We start from the raw sequence: 19,324 nt of genomic DNA, 5'->3' as shown, positions 1-19,324 counted from the left end.
ATTGACGTTCTGCTGAACCAAGGTTCACACCAGAGTACGTATAATTCACACTCATAGCACATCGGTAATATTACACAAATAAATTCACAAGTAATAGGGTGCATTTACGACACGAGTTTAAAAGTAAACAATATAATGCAATTGTTGTTTTGTTCATAATGAGACCTGGGTGGTAACAGGGAATTCAGTAGACTGGGGGACGAAGCTGTTTATCATCCTGTTCTGTTGCTGTGGTACCTCCTGCCTAATGGTACGGGGTCAAAAAGATTGTTGGATGGATAGGAGGTAACCTTGACAATGCTAAGGGCCCTGCATACACAGCTCTCTTGAAAAGTATCTCTGATGGGTGGAAGAGAGACTCTGATGATTCTCAGCAGTTCTTATAATCCTTTGTAGGGACCTGTGGTCAGATGCCTTGCAATTCCAGTACTAGATGGTAATGCAGATGCTCAGGGCACTCTGACGGTGCTCCTGCAAAAAATGTTTACAGAGGTGGGGGCGGGAGGGAGCCTCAATCTCCTTAGGAAGTGGAGACACTGCTGTGCTTTCTTGACCAAAGAGGTGGTGTTGAGGGACCAGATGAGATTGGCCATTATGTGCACTTCCAGAAACCTGGTGCTCCTATCTCTCTACATGGAGGAGCTGCGTATGTGCAGTGAGGAATGGTCTGCCTGCACATTCCTGAAGTCCATGATCACCTCTTTGGTTCTGTTCACATTGAGGTCACAGGAGAAACCCTGGTGGTCTTGCAATGACTGTAAAGGCAAGTCCAGCTGTGTGTGTGTGTGTGTGTGTGTGTACTTGTCTTCAAAATCTGTTCAAGCTACTGGATGAGCTCCTTGTGTTGTTTTTGACTGTTAGAAACAAGATTGAAAAGGAGAAGAAAGACCGGGCCAAGCAGTTTGGACTAAACCGTTCAGAAATAAGTCCTGCAGAAATTGCTGAGGAGTTGGAGAAAGAGAGAAAGATGTTCCAACTCCAGATGTGCGAGGCAAGTTGCAGCATATTTCATTTAAAAATTGTGTCTGTCTGAATTTGTAAGGGGGTGGGGTCAAATTAAAATATCTCCACATTGTATACTTATAATATCCAGACATCTCTGCTTCACAGTATGTTTAACTCCAAAGATGATAAGCACCTCAGTCACTAAAGTACATCCTTCACTGCTTTATTGTTAACAATACAGCACTCCCGCAGTACTGCACTGGGAATATCGTGTTAGTTCTTGTATACTTAATTCTCGAGATGTAAGTCGCCTGTACACCGTATTTACTGTGTTGTTACTACTGCCCATATATGCTATTACCTTAATAGATAACTTAATAGCTAACTTTCTATTAGGTAACCCTAATAGAAAGCATTACATTTGCAAACTCTGTCTCAGTTGCATCAGATTTAAGCATTTATTAAACAGCACGTTACAAATGACTGAGGAAAAGAACACACATATTTTCTCTATTTTGGCTTTCATTGCATAAAATAGAGACAGAAATGGGCTGTTTGGCCCAAGAGATTTATCACTGCTTTTTTTTTCAGTGCTTCTTCTCACCTTGGTTTATCTTCCTCAAAAGGCAACTCTTGCAGTGCTAGTCTTCCCTGATGATAGTTGGTTACTGCCCGTTACGCCAGTGGTGTTTAGGGCAGCAATGAAGGTCCTCTATCTCTGTCTGTCCTTGGCCAAATACCTATGGAGGATTCTGCATTGCTGTTTCCATAACAATTTTTTTGATCTGTCTGTGTTGTTGGCCCTGAGCTCAACCCCTGAACATAGGGGACTGGTGTACCAGTCTTAATCTGGCCTCTATCCTTTGACCTGTTTGGCATGGGTGATCCTACCAACAGCCAAAGCATAAAGCACTGACACAAGCCAACATGGTTCTCTGGGTCATTGAGGTGTGCAAGCCTCCAAACCCTACAACAGGTTTGTGGTCCTTTTGGAGGTGTCCTTGATAAGCAGCTGATCATTTTCTTGGCTAATATTTGCCTGTAGTCAGCAGTACCTAAAGAAATAATCTGGAGATCTGCTAATTGACACTTGCTACAATCCAGTAGTGACTACATTTTCAAAAGTACTCATTTGGCAGCACAGTACTTTTGAGACACTGTGAAATTGTGGAAAACCTATCAAAATTGTACAGCATTGAGTGACTGCATCATTTGCCTACAGAACAGAGAAATTGTGCACTAGAAATTAACTCATTGATTGCTGAATTTCTTAGATCTTTTCGTGTATTATTAGGTTCCAGATGAATTGTCAATTTCCCTCTCTCCACTCAGCAACTTCTTGGGCTTGAGCATGACTTCCATTCTGGTTTTGTGGGTTCTGAGGTGGATGATTTGGCCAGTGAGATTTTTCCACAAATGGAGCAGGAGGTGTGCCTGATGGCCAGGGTGGATGGATAGTTTGTGCCTGTAGGACCACTTACCCAAAGCTTTGGTGCATTTGCGATGCATGCCCTCAATATTCTAAAATGCTTTTTAACTCTGACTGGTCATGGGCCAGGGATTTCTAGGAGTCTGTAAGCATGGTTGAAATGTTTTTGAGTACGTCTTTTAAATTATTTCCTTTGTCCACCCACTGATTTCTTCCTATGAGAACTCAGAATACTGTATTTTTCAAGATTCTGGTGCCAGGCATGTAAGAGATGTGGCCTGCTTAAGATAGGCATACAGTTTGTCAGGCAGGAGAGATCCCTGCCCTCCTACATGAGTCTGAGAACTAGATTATCCACAGCAGGTATTTTCAGGCACTGAAAAATGCACCAATAATATGTCTGCAAGATATTTCCAATCCAATGGAATGATAAGGAAATCAATCTTGGGTGTCCCTTTTTAGGCCAATGTCCCTAACACTGAGGCATTTATTATCTATCTATTAGTGAATTGACAGAAATCATCTTTTGTATGGCAAAATGGCAAATACTGTCTTTTGCATCTTCATGTTATCTGTCTAGACTTAATTCAAAAAGCTCCTGTAATTAGATACGAGAGAGAAAGAGAGTGCGTGCCATTCCCGAGAATGTGAACTGACTGTATGTTCCTTGTTTCACAGTATCTTCTCAAGGTGAGCGAAATAAAGATTCGAGAAGGTCCTGACCTACTCCAAAGCCTCATCAAGTACTTCCATGCTCAACAGAAGTAAGACATTTTCAGTTGATTCTCTAGTTGGATATGGCCATTCAGTTCCCTGAGAACCTCCCTCCATTCTTGGAGATCATGCCTAACCTGTAGTTTAATTCTGTCTTTCTTCCTTGCTTCTACATTATCCATGTCCTTCTCTAACAAAATACTTTGATCTCTATCTTGGTCTTTATTTGAACTCCCAGCCTGAACAATAGATGTGGGGTGGATTTCCATTTGACTTTGTCTTGAAGACATTTTTGACCTCAGTCCAAATGATTTACCTGTATTCTGAGACACTGACCCTTCTTTCCAGAACATGTTCTTTCCCCAGTGCCCCTTTCACCACTGCTCAGACATGGGAAATACCTTCCCTGTCTTATCCTGACAGAATTTTGTATATTTCAATGAGGTCCCTTCATGTTCTTCAAAACGATAGTGATTGCAGGTTTAATTGAGCTAATCTCTCTTTGTATGACTGTCCTGCCATTGTAGGGATGGGGAATCAGTCTAGTGAACCTTTATGGTCTGCCTGGTGTGGTAGAGGGACCAAAACGGCCCCGAATACTCCAGATCCTCTTTATAATTGTAGCATGACATCCCAGCTCCTGGTCTCAAAACCTCTTGAAATGAAGGACAACGTACCATTTGCCACCTTAATTACTGGCTGCATTTGTGGCTTGCTTTTGGTTACTGGTGTTCAAGATAGCACAGATCCTTTAGTACATCAGAATTTCCAAATCAATCATCACTTGATTAATACTCTGCCTTTCCTTTATGATGTCAGACTTACCCTCATTGTACAACATCCACCATATCTTTGCCCACTCAAAGTTCAAAGTAACTTTATTATCAAAGTACATATATGTGACCATATACAACCCTGAGATTCATTTTCTTGTGGGCATTCACAATACATGTAATGAAACACAATAGAACTAATGAAAATCTATGCACAAAGACAGACAGACAACCAGTGTACAAAAGGCAACAAATTGTGAAAATACAAAAAGAGAAACAAAATAATAATAGATAAATAAAAAATAACATTGAGAACAAGAGTTGCAGAATCCTTGAAAGTCAGCCCATACGTTGTGGGAATAGTTCAGTGTTGATGCGAGTGAAGTTCTCCACTCTGGTTCAGGAGCCTGATGAGCGAAGGGTAATAACTGTTCCTGAACCTGGTGGTATGGGACCTCACGATCCTGCACCTTTTTCTGGATGATGGATGCTGCTTTCCTGAACAGAGCTCCATGTAGATGTGCTCAATGGTGGGGAGGGTTTTACCCTGTGATGGACTGGGCCGTATCCACTACATTTTGTTTGCTTTGGTGTTTCCATATCAGACTGTGATGCAACCAGTCAATATACTCTCCACAGTTCGTCTTCAGAAGTTTGTCAAAGTTTTAGGTGACATGTTGAATCTTCACAAACTTCTAAGAAAGTAGAGACATTGCAGTGTTCTCTTTGTAATGGCACTTACATGCTGGTCCCAGAACAAATTCTTTGAAATGATAATGCTGTGGAATTTTAAATTATTGACCCTCTCCATCTCTGATTCTCCTGATGTGGACTGTCTCTTGGACCTCGCGTTTCCTCCCCCTGCTGTCAATAATCAGCTCTTCGGTTTTGCTGACGTTGAGCGAGAGGTTGTTTCTGTGGCATCTTTCAGTCAGATTCTCAATCTCCCTCCGATATGCTGATTCATCAACGCCTTTTTAACTCATCAAACTTAAGTTGCCAGGAAGCCTCCTTTTATTGGCGCGTCAGGATACGACGATTGCAGTGGTAAGTGAGACGCTGGATAGTTTAAGCATTCCTGTGATCTCGTGTCCATCCAACTGAAAAGGGCAATTCAGTGAAATAGAAACCCCCAACATTGTGTAAGGTAAAAGAGATGTTATAAATCTCTTTGGAGAGAGGAGCAGAACTTCATGGTGGGCATTCCATAAATGAAAGTTGCAGTGAATTGAAGAATAAATGGAGCAAAGTTCAAAGTAATTTATTATTAAAGTATGTATACATTATACAACCCTGAGATTCATCTCCTTACAGGCAGCCAAACACAAAGAAACCCAAAAGAAACCATTGTACAAAAAAGACCATCAAACACCCAATGTGCAGAAAACAAATTGTTCAAACAACAAACTCAAGCAAACAACCAAATTTCACGAAAGTGAGTCCACAGCCGCGAAGCCAGTCATCACTGCAGACAATCCAGTAGCCTCGAGTTGGAGACACAGCCTCAGTTTAGCACAGAGAGGAGTAAATCTCGCAGAGCAGTGAGCTGAACTGGCCCACCACAAAAATGCCAGGTCGTACTGGCAGTTCTAAAGTCTACTCTGAAAGGGAAGATACAGGCTATTGCTTGCAATGATTGTTTAGCAGGAAAAGTGTGATTAATAAAGTAGTCAGTAGTTTAGTTTGTTTTGTTTGCTGCTAACAAGAAGCTGCTGTGTTTCATCAGCGCCATCTTTGAATGTCTGTAAATGCTGGAAATCACTCAAAGTTGTTGGTTAAAGTTATTAACTTTATTTGGACTTATTCCTGGTCACTTCATCATATGATCTGCTATCCCCAACAGCCCTGTATTACTGAGCTGTTTTTGCTCATTGCAATTGCATGCAGTATATTCGCTGATGTAATCTTTTATTTTCTGGAAGTGGTTCCCTTGGTAGGCTGGTTGACCACTGGAAGATCCACCGCTCCTTTATGCTTTTCTCCACAAATATTTGGAACAAAATTTAAAACACTTCACAAAAGTATTGTGTCAAAATTCCATTCAGTCAGCAACTGTGGGGTCAGTGGATTGTTCTAGAAGCTAAACAACCCTTTGAGATGGAGGTGTTAAGAAAACAAAGGCAAGTGTTGAGAGAGAGAGAGAGATGCTCAGCTCTAGAAAGCACATTAGGCCAGCTGGGTTAATATTCTGGGACACAAGACTCTCCAGATGCTCGGATCTGGAGTAAAAAAAAACTGCTAGAGGGGTCCAGCAACTATGGAGGGAGTGATGTTTTGGGTTGAGATTATGTGTGGAGAGAAAAGAGAGCCAGTACAAAGAGGTGAGAGGGAGTTGTGATTCAGGAGCTGGCAAGTGACTTGTGGGTCTTCGTGGGAAGGGCTGGGGTAGATATTGGAACAGTTTCCTTTGCCTGATTGGAAGATCTGGACCTCTTTTCCTTCTCTTGTTGACCTGACCTGTTGGATTTCCTCAGCATCTTCTGTTTCATGCCTCCAGCAGGAGCAGTATATTTCCATCTGTTCTCTTGTTGAGTTGAAGTTAGTTCTCTGATAGCTAGCATGAAACAGGTCTTGTACTGTCACCTGGTATTGGATTCTTCCCTCAATATTTGGACTCGGTCGTTCATTGGAACAAAATATTGGACGAGGAGTATGTTAAGTGATTCCAGAATCCATGAGCTGTCAGTGATCAGGCTCGTGTTTTTTTTCCCCAGAGGTTGTAAAAGTGGGCCTTGATTTGTGTGGAAATTTTAGTGAGTGAAATGCACTGAAGCTCTTGGAAGCTTCACGTTGATGTGGGATTGAATGTAACTGAGAGAAGTGGCGTGATTTTCCTTGTGTTCCAACAATAAGGGACAGATCATGGATGGGTCTACAATGAGTCCCACTGTATAACAGAAGACCCATAGGGGTTTAGTAGGCCTCCTGTTATGTGGGCGTCGTATGAAATTATTGTATATTAAATGTATGAAAGAAGATAAAGAAAATGTGACTTAGGGTCTTCCAGTTACTTCTGTAATTTGGCCATTGAACCCTAAAGGCAAAGCTTCCCTACATCTGGAAGGAAGACATACAGTACTGTGCACATATATATAGCTAGGGTGCCTAAGACTGTTGCACAGTATTGTAGTAATTTTATGCGTTGCACTATACTGTTGCCACAAAAAAAAAACAAATTTCATGATATATTTGAGTAATGATAAATTTGATTCTGATATGGGTCTTTATTGCGGACTGAGAGGGGAAAGGGGCAAGGACAGGAGAATCGTGTTTGGGAAGCGGGAAAAGGAGAGGGGATGGAGCGGGAATCACCAGAGAGACATTCTGTAATGATCAATAAGCCAATTGTTTGAAATCAAATGACCTTGTCTGGTGTCTCAGGGCTGGATGCTTCTATACCCGTGCCACCCCCCTGCATCCGGCACTCCTCTGTCATCTGTCCCACAGTGCCCCACCCTCATTATTCATAACATCCTTTACTCCCACAGGATTTACAAACTCTCTCTCCGATCCATGTTGACAAATACAGTACTATACAAAAGTCTTTTAGGCACTGTGGCTATATATATATATATATATGTGCCTGAGCCTTTTGCAAGTTACTGTATTAATCAAAATGTTTCCGAAATTTTCCAAAAACAGGCTCCTCGTAATTTAATCCAGGGGCAAACATATCCCTCTTAACTAAACTGGGAAACTGGGCTTTCTTTCCCTTTTTACCCTTATTTCTCCAGAATCCTTCTAGTGCACTTTCTTGTTTCTAATAAGAGTAAACTTTCAAAGACTCTACAACTTGTGTTCTCGGTATTACTTAGTTTTTATTTGCATGGTTTGTCTTTTGCACGTTGGTTGTTTGTCAATCTTTGTTTATGTATATTTTTTCATAAATTCATATTTTAAATGACTGAAAGAAAATGAATTTCATGGTAGTACATGGTGACATATATATACTATGATAGTAGTTTTAATTTAACTTTAAAATCTGGGAGAGAGACTGGACCATGGAGTATGTCATTAATATTCCCTAAAAGAAGCTGTTTCAAATTGCAGTTAATGCCAGCACAAGAAGTGCCTCAGACCAGTCCATTGAGCCAAGGGCCTGGTATCATTGTAGTCCTGGCTTCTTCAATACAGATTTAGGTGAGACCTATGTATGGGGGATATATGTCAAGCAGATACCCAGTGAACTAAATAGTCAGGGTCTGGAGCCCTGAATGCAAGCACATTCTGGGACATCTAACCAAGGTCTTTCTGTGTGGAGAGGCTCTAAGAGGGGAAATTCATCTTGTTTCATTCTGTGGTGTGGCACGTATTCTTCCATTCAATGGATTTATTAAAAATAATTGAGTGTGAGTACGGAAAACAAGAATGACTGGAAATTTCCTATGTATTAATTTGACTTGACCACTCCACCTGTTGTGTGTGGGCCATGCAAGATTGTTCCTTAGCTTATTTTGCTGTTTTGTTTTAAAGTTTTTTCCAGGATGGCCTCAAGGCAGCTGAGAGCTTGACTCCCTTTGTGGAAAAATTGGCAGTGATTGTACACTCGGTGAGTTGTAGAATGATGGAAATGTTTCAAAACAATTCTGGCTTGGGTACCAAAGGCAAAAAAAAACAAACCTCCAATCCTATCACAAACAAGAGAAAATCTGTAGATGCTGGAAATCCAAGCAATACACACACAAAATGCTGGAGGAACTCAGCAGGCCAGGCAGCATCTATGGAAAAGAATGCAGTCAATGTTTCGGGCCGAGGCACTTCGAAGGGTCTTAGCCCGAAACTTTACCTGTACTCTTTTCCGTGGATGCTGTCTGGCCTGCTGAGCTCCCCCAGCGTTTTGGATGCATTGCTTAAACCTCTAATCCTACTTTACTTAGCGGTACAGCACGGAGTAGGCTCTTCTGGCACCACTGGTAACCCCTGTCAACCCTGATTGAACAGTAAGTAACCTCCTCACGGGACAATTTACAATATCCAGTTAACCTACCTAGTATATATTTGGACTGTGGGAGGAAACTGGAGTACCTGGAGGAAACCCATGCGTTCATGGGGAGGACATACTAACTCCTTACGGATGGCGTCAGAATAGAATTCTGAACTCTGACGCCCTGAGCTGTAATAGTGCTGCTGGGGCGCCCATGTTCTGCCCTGAACAACATAAATATTTTCAACTTTTATGGTGTACACGTTCCCTGATAATGCTGTAGTAACAGTTCCTGACTACTTTCTGAATGGATTATTCAACGCACGTGTCTTATTGATGAGGGCAGTGATTGCTGCCCGTCTGTAGTTTTTCCTTGAATAAATACTTTATATAGACCTGTTGCATGTTAGAAATCCTCGATGGGTGGGTTCCTTCCAACTCTAACCAGTATTTTCTCCCTGCTGGGCTAAAGCTGAAACAAACACAGGATGAGGAGATGAAACAACTGACGCAGATCAGGGATTCCTTGAGATCGGTACTTCAGGTGGATCACAGAGAGGTGGGTGCCATGGTTGCTCTTCATCTGACAGTGTCTTGTGGAAAATCTAGCACTGGATGCGAAATGGGAGGGGAAAACGTCATTGGTGGGCGGGGGAGGGTAGGGGTGTTATTGGGTGAAGAGGAAGAGTAATAGAGAGTTCCAAAGACTCTGTGGAGAAGAGGCAAGAACAGGTGGTTGGGGATTTGGAGGCATTGTCCAACAGTTTCGTCAAAAAAGCAAAGGGAGGTGGTGGGGAAGGTGTGGCAATGTAGGGACTGGATGTTCAAAACACCACGGGAGCCCCTGGGTGCTGTTTCAATGCTGCAGATGCTCGAAATCTGAAATTAAATCTGGAAGAGTTCAGGCCAGTGGGCAGTGTTATTGGGGGATGCATTCAGAGTAGGCCAAACAAACCATCTGAATTGAGAAGCTTGCTGAGCTCAAATATCAACTTTGGTTCTGTAAGCACAGAAGATCCCTGACCTGAGCATCTCCAGGTTTTTGTTGAACTGCTTCGTGCGATACTTGACTGGCTGGAGGTGGTTTATGGGTGCGGAGGGAGGAGTTCATAAAGGAACTGGCATTCAGAGATTACAACATTTAAAACAAGGGCAACACACAAGATATGGGAGGAACTCAGCATCTATGGAAATGAATAAACAGTCAACGTTTCAAGCCAAGATACTTCTTCAGGACTGCAAAAGGGGGAAGATGTCAGAATAAAAAGGTGGGGAGAGGGGTAAGGCATCAAGGTAGAAGGTGGTAGGTGAAGCCATGTGGGTGGGAAAGGTAAAGGGCTGGAGAAGATGGAATCTGATAGAGGAGAGTGGACCATAGGAGAAAGGGGAGGAGGAGGAGCACCAAGGGAAGATGATATGCAGGTGAGGAGAAGAGGCCAGAGTGTTGAATAGAAGGAGGAAGGGGGCGGGGAAAAGGAAAAAAAGGTCAAAGGATACTGGAAGGAAAAGTTAATGCTCATGCCATCAGGATAACAAGATCACATGGAACATTAAGGTACCTGTAGTCAATAAGGACCAACAAGCAAATGGTGATGGCAATTGAAAGTCTGTATAGGATAGATGATGCAACACCTTTGATGAAGCCTAAGGAGTGTAGAGAATGGGCGCTGTTCAAAAGAGCACTAAGGAGGAGCCTGGCATGGTGGAGTGAGTTGGGTGCTGTGGGTTGAGATGTTATGAGTTGGAGGTAGAGGTGAGTGAAACAATCTTCATAATTGAACCTCTTGTTGGTTTAGTGTTGAGTGCTGATCTGGCCCATGATGATGAGGGAGTCAACAGTACAGGTGTGGATTTTCTGATGGATATGGAAGGGAGTGATTTTGGAATTTCAGGTACTTAGATATTGGAGAAAGTACCCCAACCCCACCTGTACAAGATTTGATTTATCTAATGTATAATGCATGTTCCATTGGAGGAAATTGTAACTGTAGTGAAGTGTTGGAATATGGTGTTGGTGGCAGAGAAAGATAGAAAATCTGTAATTTTTGGATGGAAGGTGTAATTGAGCTCAGTAGCCTGAGCCATCCTGTGATTAATCAGAAGAGACTTTAAAGTTTATCTGGAGCCTTTTTGTCATCTCCAACCTTTTTACAGTTATGTAAAGTTGGGAATATTTGTGTGTATCCATTTAATTCTCATTAACGTTACACAAACTTCTTTATCATTCCATTAGTGAGCTAGTGATCAGTTGGGTTGATGCTCAGTTTGGTTTCCAATATTCCTTGAAAAACATGTGGTTTCTGCATTTTTGTCTTAAGGAATGTTTGAATCGGAAAAACTCTGGCTACAGCATACACCCTCTTCCAGGAAACCGTATGTATGGAACAGAAAAGTCTGGCTTCCTGTACAAGAAGAGTGATGGGTGAGAAATGGGAAGAGTTTAAGAAGATTCCATTTTGAGAGACTCAAACAGTTCCATTAATCTCCAGGAAACAAACAAAACACATCCTCTGCTCTTCATTATTCATTCAGTTTACTTCTCAGAATAGAAAAGTTTAAGGGGGAAATTGATTAAAATATTACTTAACTTCATGAAGAGATTTTGATACGTTTTGTAACTTCAAAACTTTAAACTAATTCAAATCAAGACACGGGAGTCCGAAATGTGGCTTCGACTCTGTGTTTACTTTAAATGCATGTATCTTGTGGTAGCAGGATGACCTATGCAATTTGTATATTTTTACATATAACCTGTAATGAGTTATTTAAAAGAACAAGGATGCTTAATCAGCAATATATTTACAAGATTACTCCAATATTACTGAAATATTAAATACACAACAGATTTGGTAGAGTAAATAAGGTGAAACTATTTAGCACCAGCAGGAAGGTCTGTAACCCAAGGGAAACTTCTGTCATCTGTGACAGAGGAAGCAAGAATGAAGAGACACTAGTTTTGGTTTGGAATACACTGTGAAACTCCAGTGTCAGAGGACAGAATAATAAATTTCAATAAGAAGTTGAAAAAATATTTGGAAGTGGATATAAAGTGAAAAAGGCAGTGGACTGAATTAATTAGCTTGCTCTAAGGGCATGGGCACAGTTACCCGAGGTGATGTAGTAGCTGGTTTCACAAGTCCTGGTTATGCAATCACTGATACCAGGCAGACAACCTCTGAAGAGTATTGATAATGGCTGGGGTATCACATCTTGTAAAGACCCTGCCCAGAAGAAGGCAATGGCAAACCACTTCTGTAGAAAAATTTGCCAAGAATAATCATGGTCATGGAAAGACCATGATCACTCGCGTCATACGTCACGGCACATAACGATGATGCTGATACAGTTACAAGCTTCCTGTAAAGCTACCATCCAATGGTAAATGGTCTGTCCTCACCTGGCTTGAACCTCTCATGTGTCTGGTACAAAGGTTGTTTCTGTCTTTTTTCAACTGTCAGGATCCGAAGAGTGTGGCAGAAGAGGAAGTGTGGCGTTAAATATGGCTACCTTACTATATCGCACAGTACTGTGAGTAAAACCGATGTTGCTATTTGGTGTTGTATGCCTCTTCACATGAGCATTATGTTTATTTATTTATCGAAATACAGCGCAGAATAGACACTTCCGCCCGTCGAGCCATGCTGCCCAGCGAACCCCGTTTTAACCCTCACTATTCACAGCACAATTTACGATCGGCAATTATTCTATCAACTGGTGTGACTCTGGACTGTGGGAGGAAACCAGAGCACTCGGGAAAAACCCATGCATTCCGAGGGGGAAGATGTACAGACTCTGTACAGATGATGTTGGAGTGGAGCTCCAAACTCCGATGCCCTGAACTGGTAGCGTAGCAGCTTGTGTAATGCTTTAGAGCATCAGTGATCTCAGGTTGGAGTTCAATTCCTGCCACTGCTCTGGTTTCCTCCCACATTCCAAAGGCGTAGGGTTAGGGTTTGTAGGTTGTGGGCATACTATGCTGGCAACAAAAGCAAAGTGACAATTGTGAGCTTCCCCCAGCAAGTCTCGGACTGTGTTGGTCGTTGATCTTTATGCTTTGGAGACAGTGCAGGGTTCTGGTTCCTTTGCTCCCGATATCAAAATGTTAATCCAGCAGTTCGCCATTTCTGGTCATGTGGAATGGAGGTGGACTGGTGCATGGTTGTAATGTATTAAGTAGTTCAAGTAGATCTAAAGGAGGGCCAGTTGGCCAAGATGTAGATATTCCTTTGCTATTGACAAGGTATCCCCAAAAACAGAAATTAAAAATCTGCCAAGTGGCATCTTTGCCCAATCTGATCATTTGATGATCTGACTGGTGGAATAGGGCTACATTGAGAATCAGTTGGTGGGTGAGGAGAAGGAGGAGAAGTGGATGAGAAAGTTGGGCTTCAAAGTGTCCTCATATGGGGAGTGGTCCTGGTTTTGGGTATTCATAAGACATCCCATTGGTGTGGTGAGGAATGTACTGATTGGGGGGACTGACTGTAACTCCAGTAGACCTAGTGCAATCCACTACAGCATCTTTCACAAATTCAGCCAATCATGTAAGACCGTAAGAGAGAGGAACAGAATTAGACCAATTGGCCCATCGTGTCCGCTCCACTATTTTGTCATGGCTGATCCATTTCCTTCTCAATCCCAATCTCCTGCCTTCTCCCCCAACCTTTCATGCCCACACTAATCAAGCACTTATGAACCTTTAAATATAAATATATTTTATTAATAAACCTTTAAATATACTCAATTACTTGGCCTCCACAGCTGTCTGTGACAATGAATTCCACAGATTCACCACCATTTGGCTAAAGAAATTCTTCCTCATTTCTGTTCTAAATGAACAACACTCTATTCTGAGGCTGTGCCCTCTCGTCTTAGACGCCTACACCATTGGAAACATTCTCGCCATGTCCACTCTATCAAGGTCTTCAACATTTGATAAGTGTCAATGATATCTCCCCCTCATTCTTCTAAATTTCAGTGAGTACAGACCCAGAGCCATCAAGCACTCCTCATATGACAACCCTTTCATTCCAATGAACCTTCTCTGAACCTTCTCCAATGTCAGCACATCGATTCTTAGAAAAGAGGCCCAAAGTTGCTCACAATACTCCAAGCAAGTTGTCAACAATGCCTTATAAAGCCTCAGCATGACATCCTTGCTTTTATATTCTAGTCCTCTCAAAATGCATGCTAACATTACATTTGCCTTCCTCACACCAATTTAATGTGCAAATTAACCTTTAGGGAATCTTGCATGAGGACTCCCAAGTCCCTTTGCAACTCAGAGTTTTGAATTTTCTGCCATTTAGGAAATGGTCTACACTTCTGTTCCTTCTACCAGAGTGCACGGCCATACACTTCCCGACACTGTATTCCGCCTGCCACTTCGTTGCCCATACTTTTGAACATTCTACATGCTGCAACCAATTTGTGCACTGCACTCTGTTTCATGGAGTCTGTGATGAGTAAAAATTTCAGGTTGTAGTATAGACTGTATACATTCTCTGATATTACATTGAATGATTGAACGTGTTCTCCCAGAACGCAGTGGGTAAACAAATGGATAATCCAACTTCTTTCACATTGCCCTTCAGCCTCAAGCAGGGGTTGGCAACCTTTTTGCCTCTGTGGGCCGAATCGTGTATTAATGAGCAGACAGTGGGCCAGATAAATGCCATAAAAAACTTGAAATATGGGAATTATCGATTTAAATACATCTAGTTATGTTTTGCCTCAAGTTAATGAATAATGCATGCTAGAAAATCATTTGTACTTAAGGTTGCCTACCCCTGGCCTAAAGGCATTGGGTTTGAAATATCGATGTTTCTATACTTTTAGAAATTTGTTCAGCCTGGGATAAGGCACTGGCTTCTGCTCCAAAAGACCACAAGATATAGGAGCAGATGTAAGCTACCTGGCCCATCGAGTCTTCTCTGCCACTCCATCGTGGCTGACTAATGTTCCCTTTCAACCCCATGCTCTTGTCTTCTCCACGTAACACTTGACATCCTTACGAATCAAGAACCACAATCAGAATCAGGTTTAATAGCATCATCATATGTCGTGAAATGTGTTGTCTTTGTGGCAGCAGTACAATGCAATACATGATTATAGAAAGAAAACATGAATTACACAAACTGCGTGTGTATGTATGTATATAAAATAGCTAATTTAAATAAATAGTGCAGAAATAGAAATAATAAAGTAGTGAGGTAGTGTTCATGGGTTCAGTATCCATTCAGAAATTGGATGGCAGAGGGGATGAGCTGTTCCTAAATTGTTGAGTGTGTGCCTTCAGGCTTCTGTACCTCCTTTCTGGTGGTAGCAATGAGAACAAGACACGTCCTGGATAATGAAGGTCCTTAATGATGGATGCCTCCATTTTGAGGCATCACTCGTTGAAGATGCCCTGGATACTGTGGAGGCCAGTTCCCATCATGCAGCTGACTAAGCTTACAACTCTCTGCAGCATATTTCAACCCTGTGCAGTCCCCCTCCAACTCACTCCCATATCTCCACTTTAAATATACCAAATGACTTGGACTCCACAGCCATCTCTGGCAGTGAATTCCACAGATTCACCAACCTCTGGCTAAACGAATTCCTCATCTCTGTTCTAAAGGGACATCCTTGGAGAAACAGTTGGAGATGATTTTGCTTTCTCGGTTCAGTGTTGTTTGGTTTTTCACATTTTGTTTTGTGAACCTCTCTCAGATCAACAGACCTCCTGCTAAGCTCAACCTGCTGACCTGCCAGGTGAGGCCGAACACTGAAGACAGAAAGTGCTTTGATCTAATAGCACGTAAGTTTCGTTGCTGTAATGGATGGATGGTGATATTTCATTTAGTTTGGGCTTTTCACAGCCATGGGCATTTCCTAAAGCATTTTGCAACCATATTTCTGATCAGTGGGTGGGGGGGGGGGGTGGGTCAGGGGAAGCCTGCGAGGATCCATTCTCTCCGTACCTTCCGTAATTTTTATAGCTACAAGATCTCCCATCACTCTTCCCAAAAGTGGCGGGAAGCCTGCTTCCCGATCTTTTCCTCTCATAATTCTGTATTTCAGACTGCTGTCTTCCAACCATCAGCTCACTGACAACGACTCTTGGGGACATGTTGGATTGGGTCATAAATGCTGGCCTTCCTATCAATTCCCAGATCCTGGAAAATGAATCAGTAATACAGGAGATTCTGCAGATGCTGAAAATTCAGAGTAACACACACAAAATGCTGGAAAACTCAGCAGGTCAGGTGGGAAATGAATAAACAGTCAACATTTTGGGCTGAGACCCTTCATCGGGACAATTCAAAGGTGGCCAACCTTGTCTAAATTCTGCCACCTTCCAATCTCAAGACCACATGGTGCTGGTTCCCATCCTACCCCCATATGCACACCGCACTCGGCCCAAAACATCAACTGTTTATTCACTTCCAAATAATCAATAAATAGCTTTTTCTAAAAAGAAATATTGATTGGCCCTGTTCATCGTGGAGAACTTCTATTACTTTCAACATTTCCTGGCATGAACAACTGCTTTCTTGAACTTCTGACAATTGCCTCCCGCCTCACTATTCCCCATTCCCCTTTCCCTCTTTCACCTTATCTCCTTACCTGTCCCTCACCTCCCTCTAGTACTCCTCCCACTTCCCTTTCTTCCATGGGTTTCCGTCCTCTCCTATTAAATTCCCCCTTCTCCAGCCCTTTATTTCTTCCAACAGTCAATTTCCCAGCTCTTTGCTTCATCCCCACCCCCGTCCCATTTTCACCCATCGCCTACCATCTTGTATTTCTGCCTCTCCTTCCCCCACCTTCTTGTTCTGACTTTTCCCCTTTCTTTCTAGTCCCGATGAAGGGTCTCGACCCGCAAAGTCGACTGTTTATTCTTTTCCATAGGTGCTGCCTGGCTGGCTGAGTTCCTCCAGCATTTTGTGTGCATTACTTTTGAAGATCTGCAATGATATTGTGTATTTTCCACGAGAATTAGGGTGATCTCAGTTTAACATCTCAACCGAAGGTTGATATCTCTGGTACTGCAGCTCTTCCCTGGTGTTCCACTGGGAAAGTGAACCTGATATTCTGATTTTGGAATTTAAGCTGAGGCTGACTGAATTTTCCCGAATCCTGACACACCTCTTAATTTCTGCAGATAATCGAACGTACCACTTTCACGCTGAAGATGAGCAAGAATGTCAAGTGTGAGTAAAATGCTGGCTTTTATTTGTTTGAAGGTATTTCTTCTTTTACTGCCTTGTATTTTGAAGGTGCTGCTTGGTAACGTTCTTTAATGGTTTAATCGCATTGACCACACCCAGTGAGTCTGTGAGTCCACAGGGTACGGTGTGCAGGAATCATGTGTTGATGGTGTGCACGTATGTTTCAGATGGGTGTCCGTGTTGCAGAACAGCAAAGAGGAGGCGCTCAACAATGCCTTTAAAGGAGATGCTAGCCAAGGCACCAATGACACGGTACAAGAGCTGACCAAAGCAATCATTGCTGAAGTCCGAGGGATGGCTGGAAATGAGGTGTGCTGCGACTGTGGTACAGCAGGTGAGTGTCTGTAGTTGGGAACCGGTTTGTCAGCTCGTTATGGCCACTTTGACAATTTTGCACTAAAATTTGCTGTTTTGTTCTAATTGTGTCCTTTCTTGTAACAAATATGTGCTGCTGTCAGGAAGGTACAGGAGCCTCAGGTCCCACACCACCGAACTCAGGAAAAGTTATTACCCTTCAGCCATCAGGCTGTTGAAGCAGAGGGGATAATTCACTCACCCCAACACGGAACTGTTCCCACAAAGTATGAACTCGCTGTCAAGGATTCTTCATCTCATGTTATTGACATTATTTATTTTATATTACTACTTTTTTTGTATTTGCGCTGTTTGTTGTCTTTATTTATTTATTTATTGTAGAATAGGCCCTCTGAGCCACACACCCAACAATCCCCTGATTTAATCCTGGCCTATTCAAGGGACAATTCACAATGACCAACTAACCTACCAAGTGGTATGTCTTTGGACTGTGCCAGCAAACAGGAGCACCCAGAGGAAACCCATGTGGTCACAGGGAGAACGTACAAACTCCTTGCAGGAAGAGGCGGGAATTGAACCCAGGTCACTGGTACTGTAAAGTGTTGTGGAACCATTACAATAGACAATAGACAATAGGTGCAGGAGTAGGCCATTTGGCCCTTTGAGCCAGCACCGCCATTCACCGTGATCATAGCTGATCATCCACAATCAGTAGCCCGTTCCTGCCTTCTCCCCATATCCCTTTACTCCGCTATAATTAAGAGCTCTATCTAACTCTTTCTTGAAAGCATCCAGAGAATTGGCCTCTACTGCCTTCTGAGGCAGAGCATTCCACAGATCCACAACTCTCTGGGTGAAAAAGTTTTTCCTCAACTCCGTTCTAAATGGCCTACCCCTCATTCTCAAATTGTGGCCTCTGGTTCTGGACTCCCCTAACATCGGGAACATGTTTCCTGCCTCTAGCGTGTCCAATCTCTTAATAATCTTATATGTTTCAGTCAGATCCCCTCTCATCCTTCTAAATTCCAGTGTATACAAGCCCAGTCGCTCCAATCTTTCAACATATGACAGTCCTGCCATCCCGGGAATTAACCTCGTGAACCTACACTGCACTCCCTCAATAGCAAGAATGTCCTTCCTCAAACTTGGAGACCAAAACTGTGCACAATATTCCAGGTATGGTCTCACCAGGGCCCTGTACAACTGCAGAAGGACCTCTTTGCTCCTATACTCAACTCTCCTTGTTATGAAGGCCAACATGCCATTAGCTTTCTTCTGGACTGTACCTTTTGCATATTAATTGTTTGGCCGTCCTGTTGGGTGTGGACTTCCATTGATTCTGTTGTGTTTCTTGTGTTTACTGTGAATGCCAAAAGAAAATGGTAACATATATGGTCTTTGGTAATAAACTTCCTTTGAACTTTTAATGTAAGTTTTTCTTGTGAGTGATGTTTATGTAATAATAAAGAAGTTGTAGAGGGAATTCAAGTGGTGGAGTGGGTTAAAATGTGTAGAAGTGGATTAAAGGGTGAGGGGCTACTAGAAGGAGCAGGCCACAGTGCAGCACATCAGTGACTGTGGCACCGTGCTCTCTGAGATACCTGTCCTGTCCTCAAGCTGCTTAGAACTCAGTCTTGGTTCAGTGCTGGTCTGGTGATAATTGTTAGTCACCGAACCTACCTGACACACATACTCACTCACACTAGCGCATAACTAGAGCAAGTATTGCAAGATACTTCGTTGCAAAGCCTGGAGGTTTGCAGCAGTTAGTCTGTGACTAACAGTTAATGATCCAGTTTTTGCAGGTGGAGCTGGTCTGTAATGCAGAGACTGAGGCATAAATCGTGAAACAGGCCCTTGGGCCCACTGGCTCTGTGTTAGCAATCAAGTCCCAACTACTCTAATCCAGAACTAATCCTGCTTTTTAAATTTATTATTCTCCCCACGTTTTTGTTATTGGAAACATCAGCTGTAATTTATTATTGATTGATTCATTTATCTATTTAGAGAT

The 19,324-nt window shown here is 42.5% G+C and overlaps 1 protein-coding gene across 2 annotated transcripts in view; it reads left to right on the top strand.

Annotated features, from left to right (window-relative positions):
* The window catches only part of LOC140190625 (arf-GAP with SH3 domain, ANK repeat and PH domain-containing protein 2-like), a 118,857-nt gene that overhangs the window by 63,786 nt on the left and 35,747 nt on the right, over nucleotides 1-19,324 (top strand). For both annotated transcript variants that reach the window (XM_072247345.1, XM_072247344.1), the window contains exons 6-14: nucleotides 862-991; nucleotides 3,053-3,138; nucleotides 8,335-8,410; nucleotides 9,258-9,344; nucleotides 11,104-11,207; nucleotides 12,244-12,313; nucleotides 15,500-15,587; nucleotides 16,932-16,980; nucleotides 17,166-17,332. In XM_072247345.1, coding sequence (XP_072103446.1) covers nucleotides 862-991; nucleotides 3,053-3,138; nucleotides 8,335-8,410; nucleotides 9,258-9,344; nucleotides 11,104-11,207; nucleotides 12,244-12,313; nucleotides 15,500-15,587; nucleotides 16,932-16,980; nucleotides 17,166-17,332 — 857 coding nt within the window. The remainder of the gene's footprint in view (nucleotides 1-861; nucleotides 992-3,052; nucleotides 3,139-8,334; nucleotides 8,411-9,257; nucleotides 9,345-11,103; nucleotides 11,208-12,243; nucleotides 12,314-15,499; nucleotides 15,588-16,931; nucleotides 16,981-17,165; nucleotides 17,333-19,324) is intronic.

This window comes from Mobula birostris, chromosome 30 (genome assembly GCF_030028105.1).
Source record: "Mobula birostris isolate sMobBir1 chromosome 30, sMobBir1.hap1, whole genome shotgun sequence".
NCBI lineage: Eukaryota > Metazoa > Chordata > Chondrichthyes > Myliobatiformes > Myliobatidae > Mobula > Mobula birostris.
This window is presented reverse-complemented; position numbering and strand designations above follow the sequence as displayed.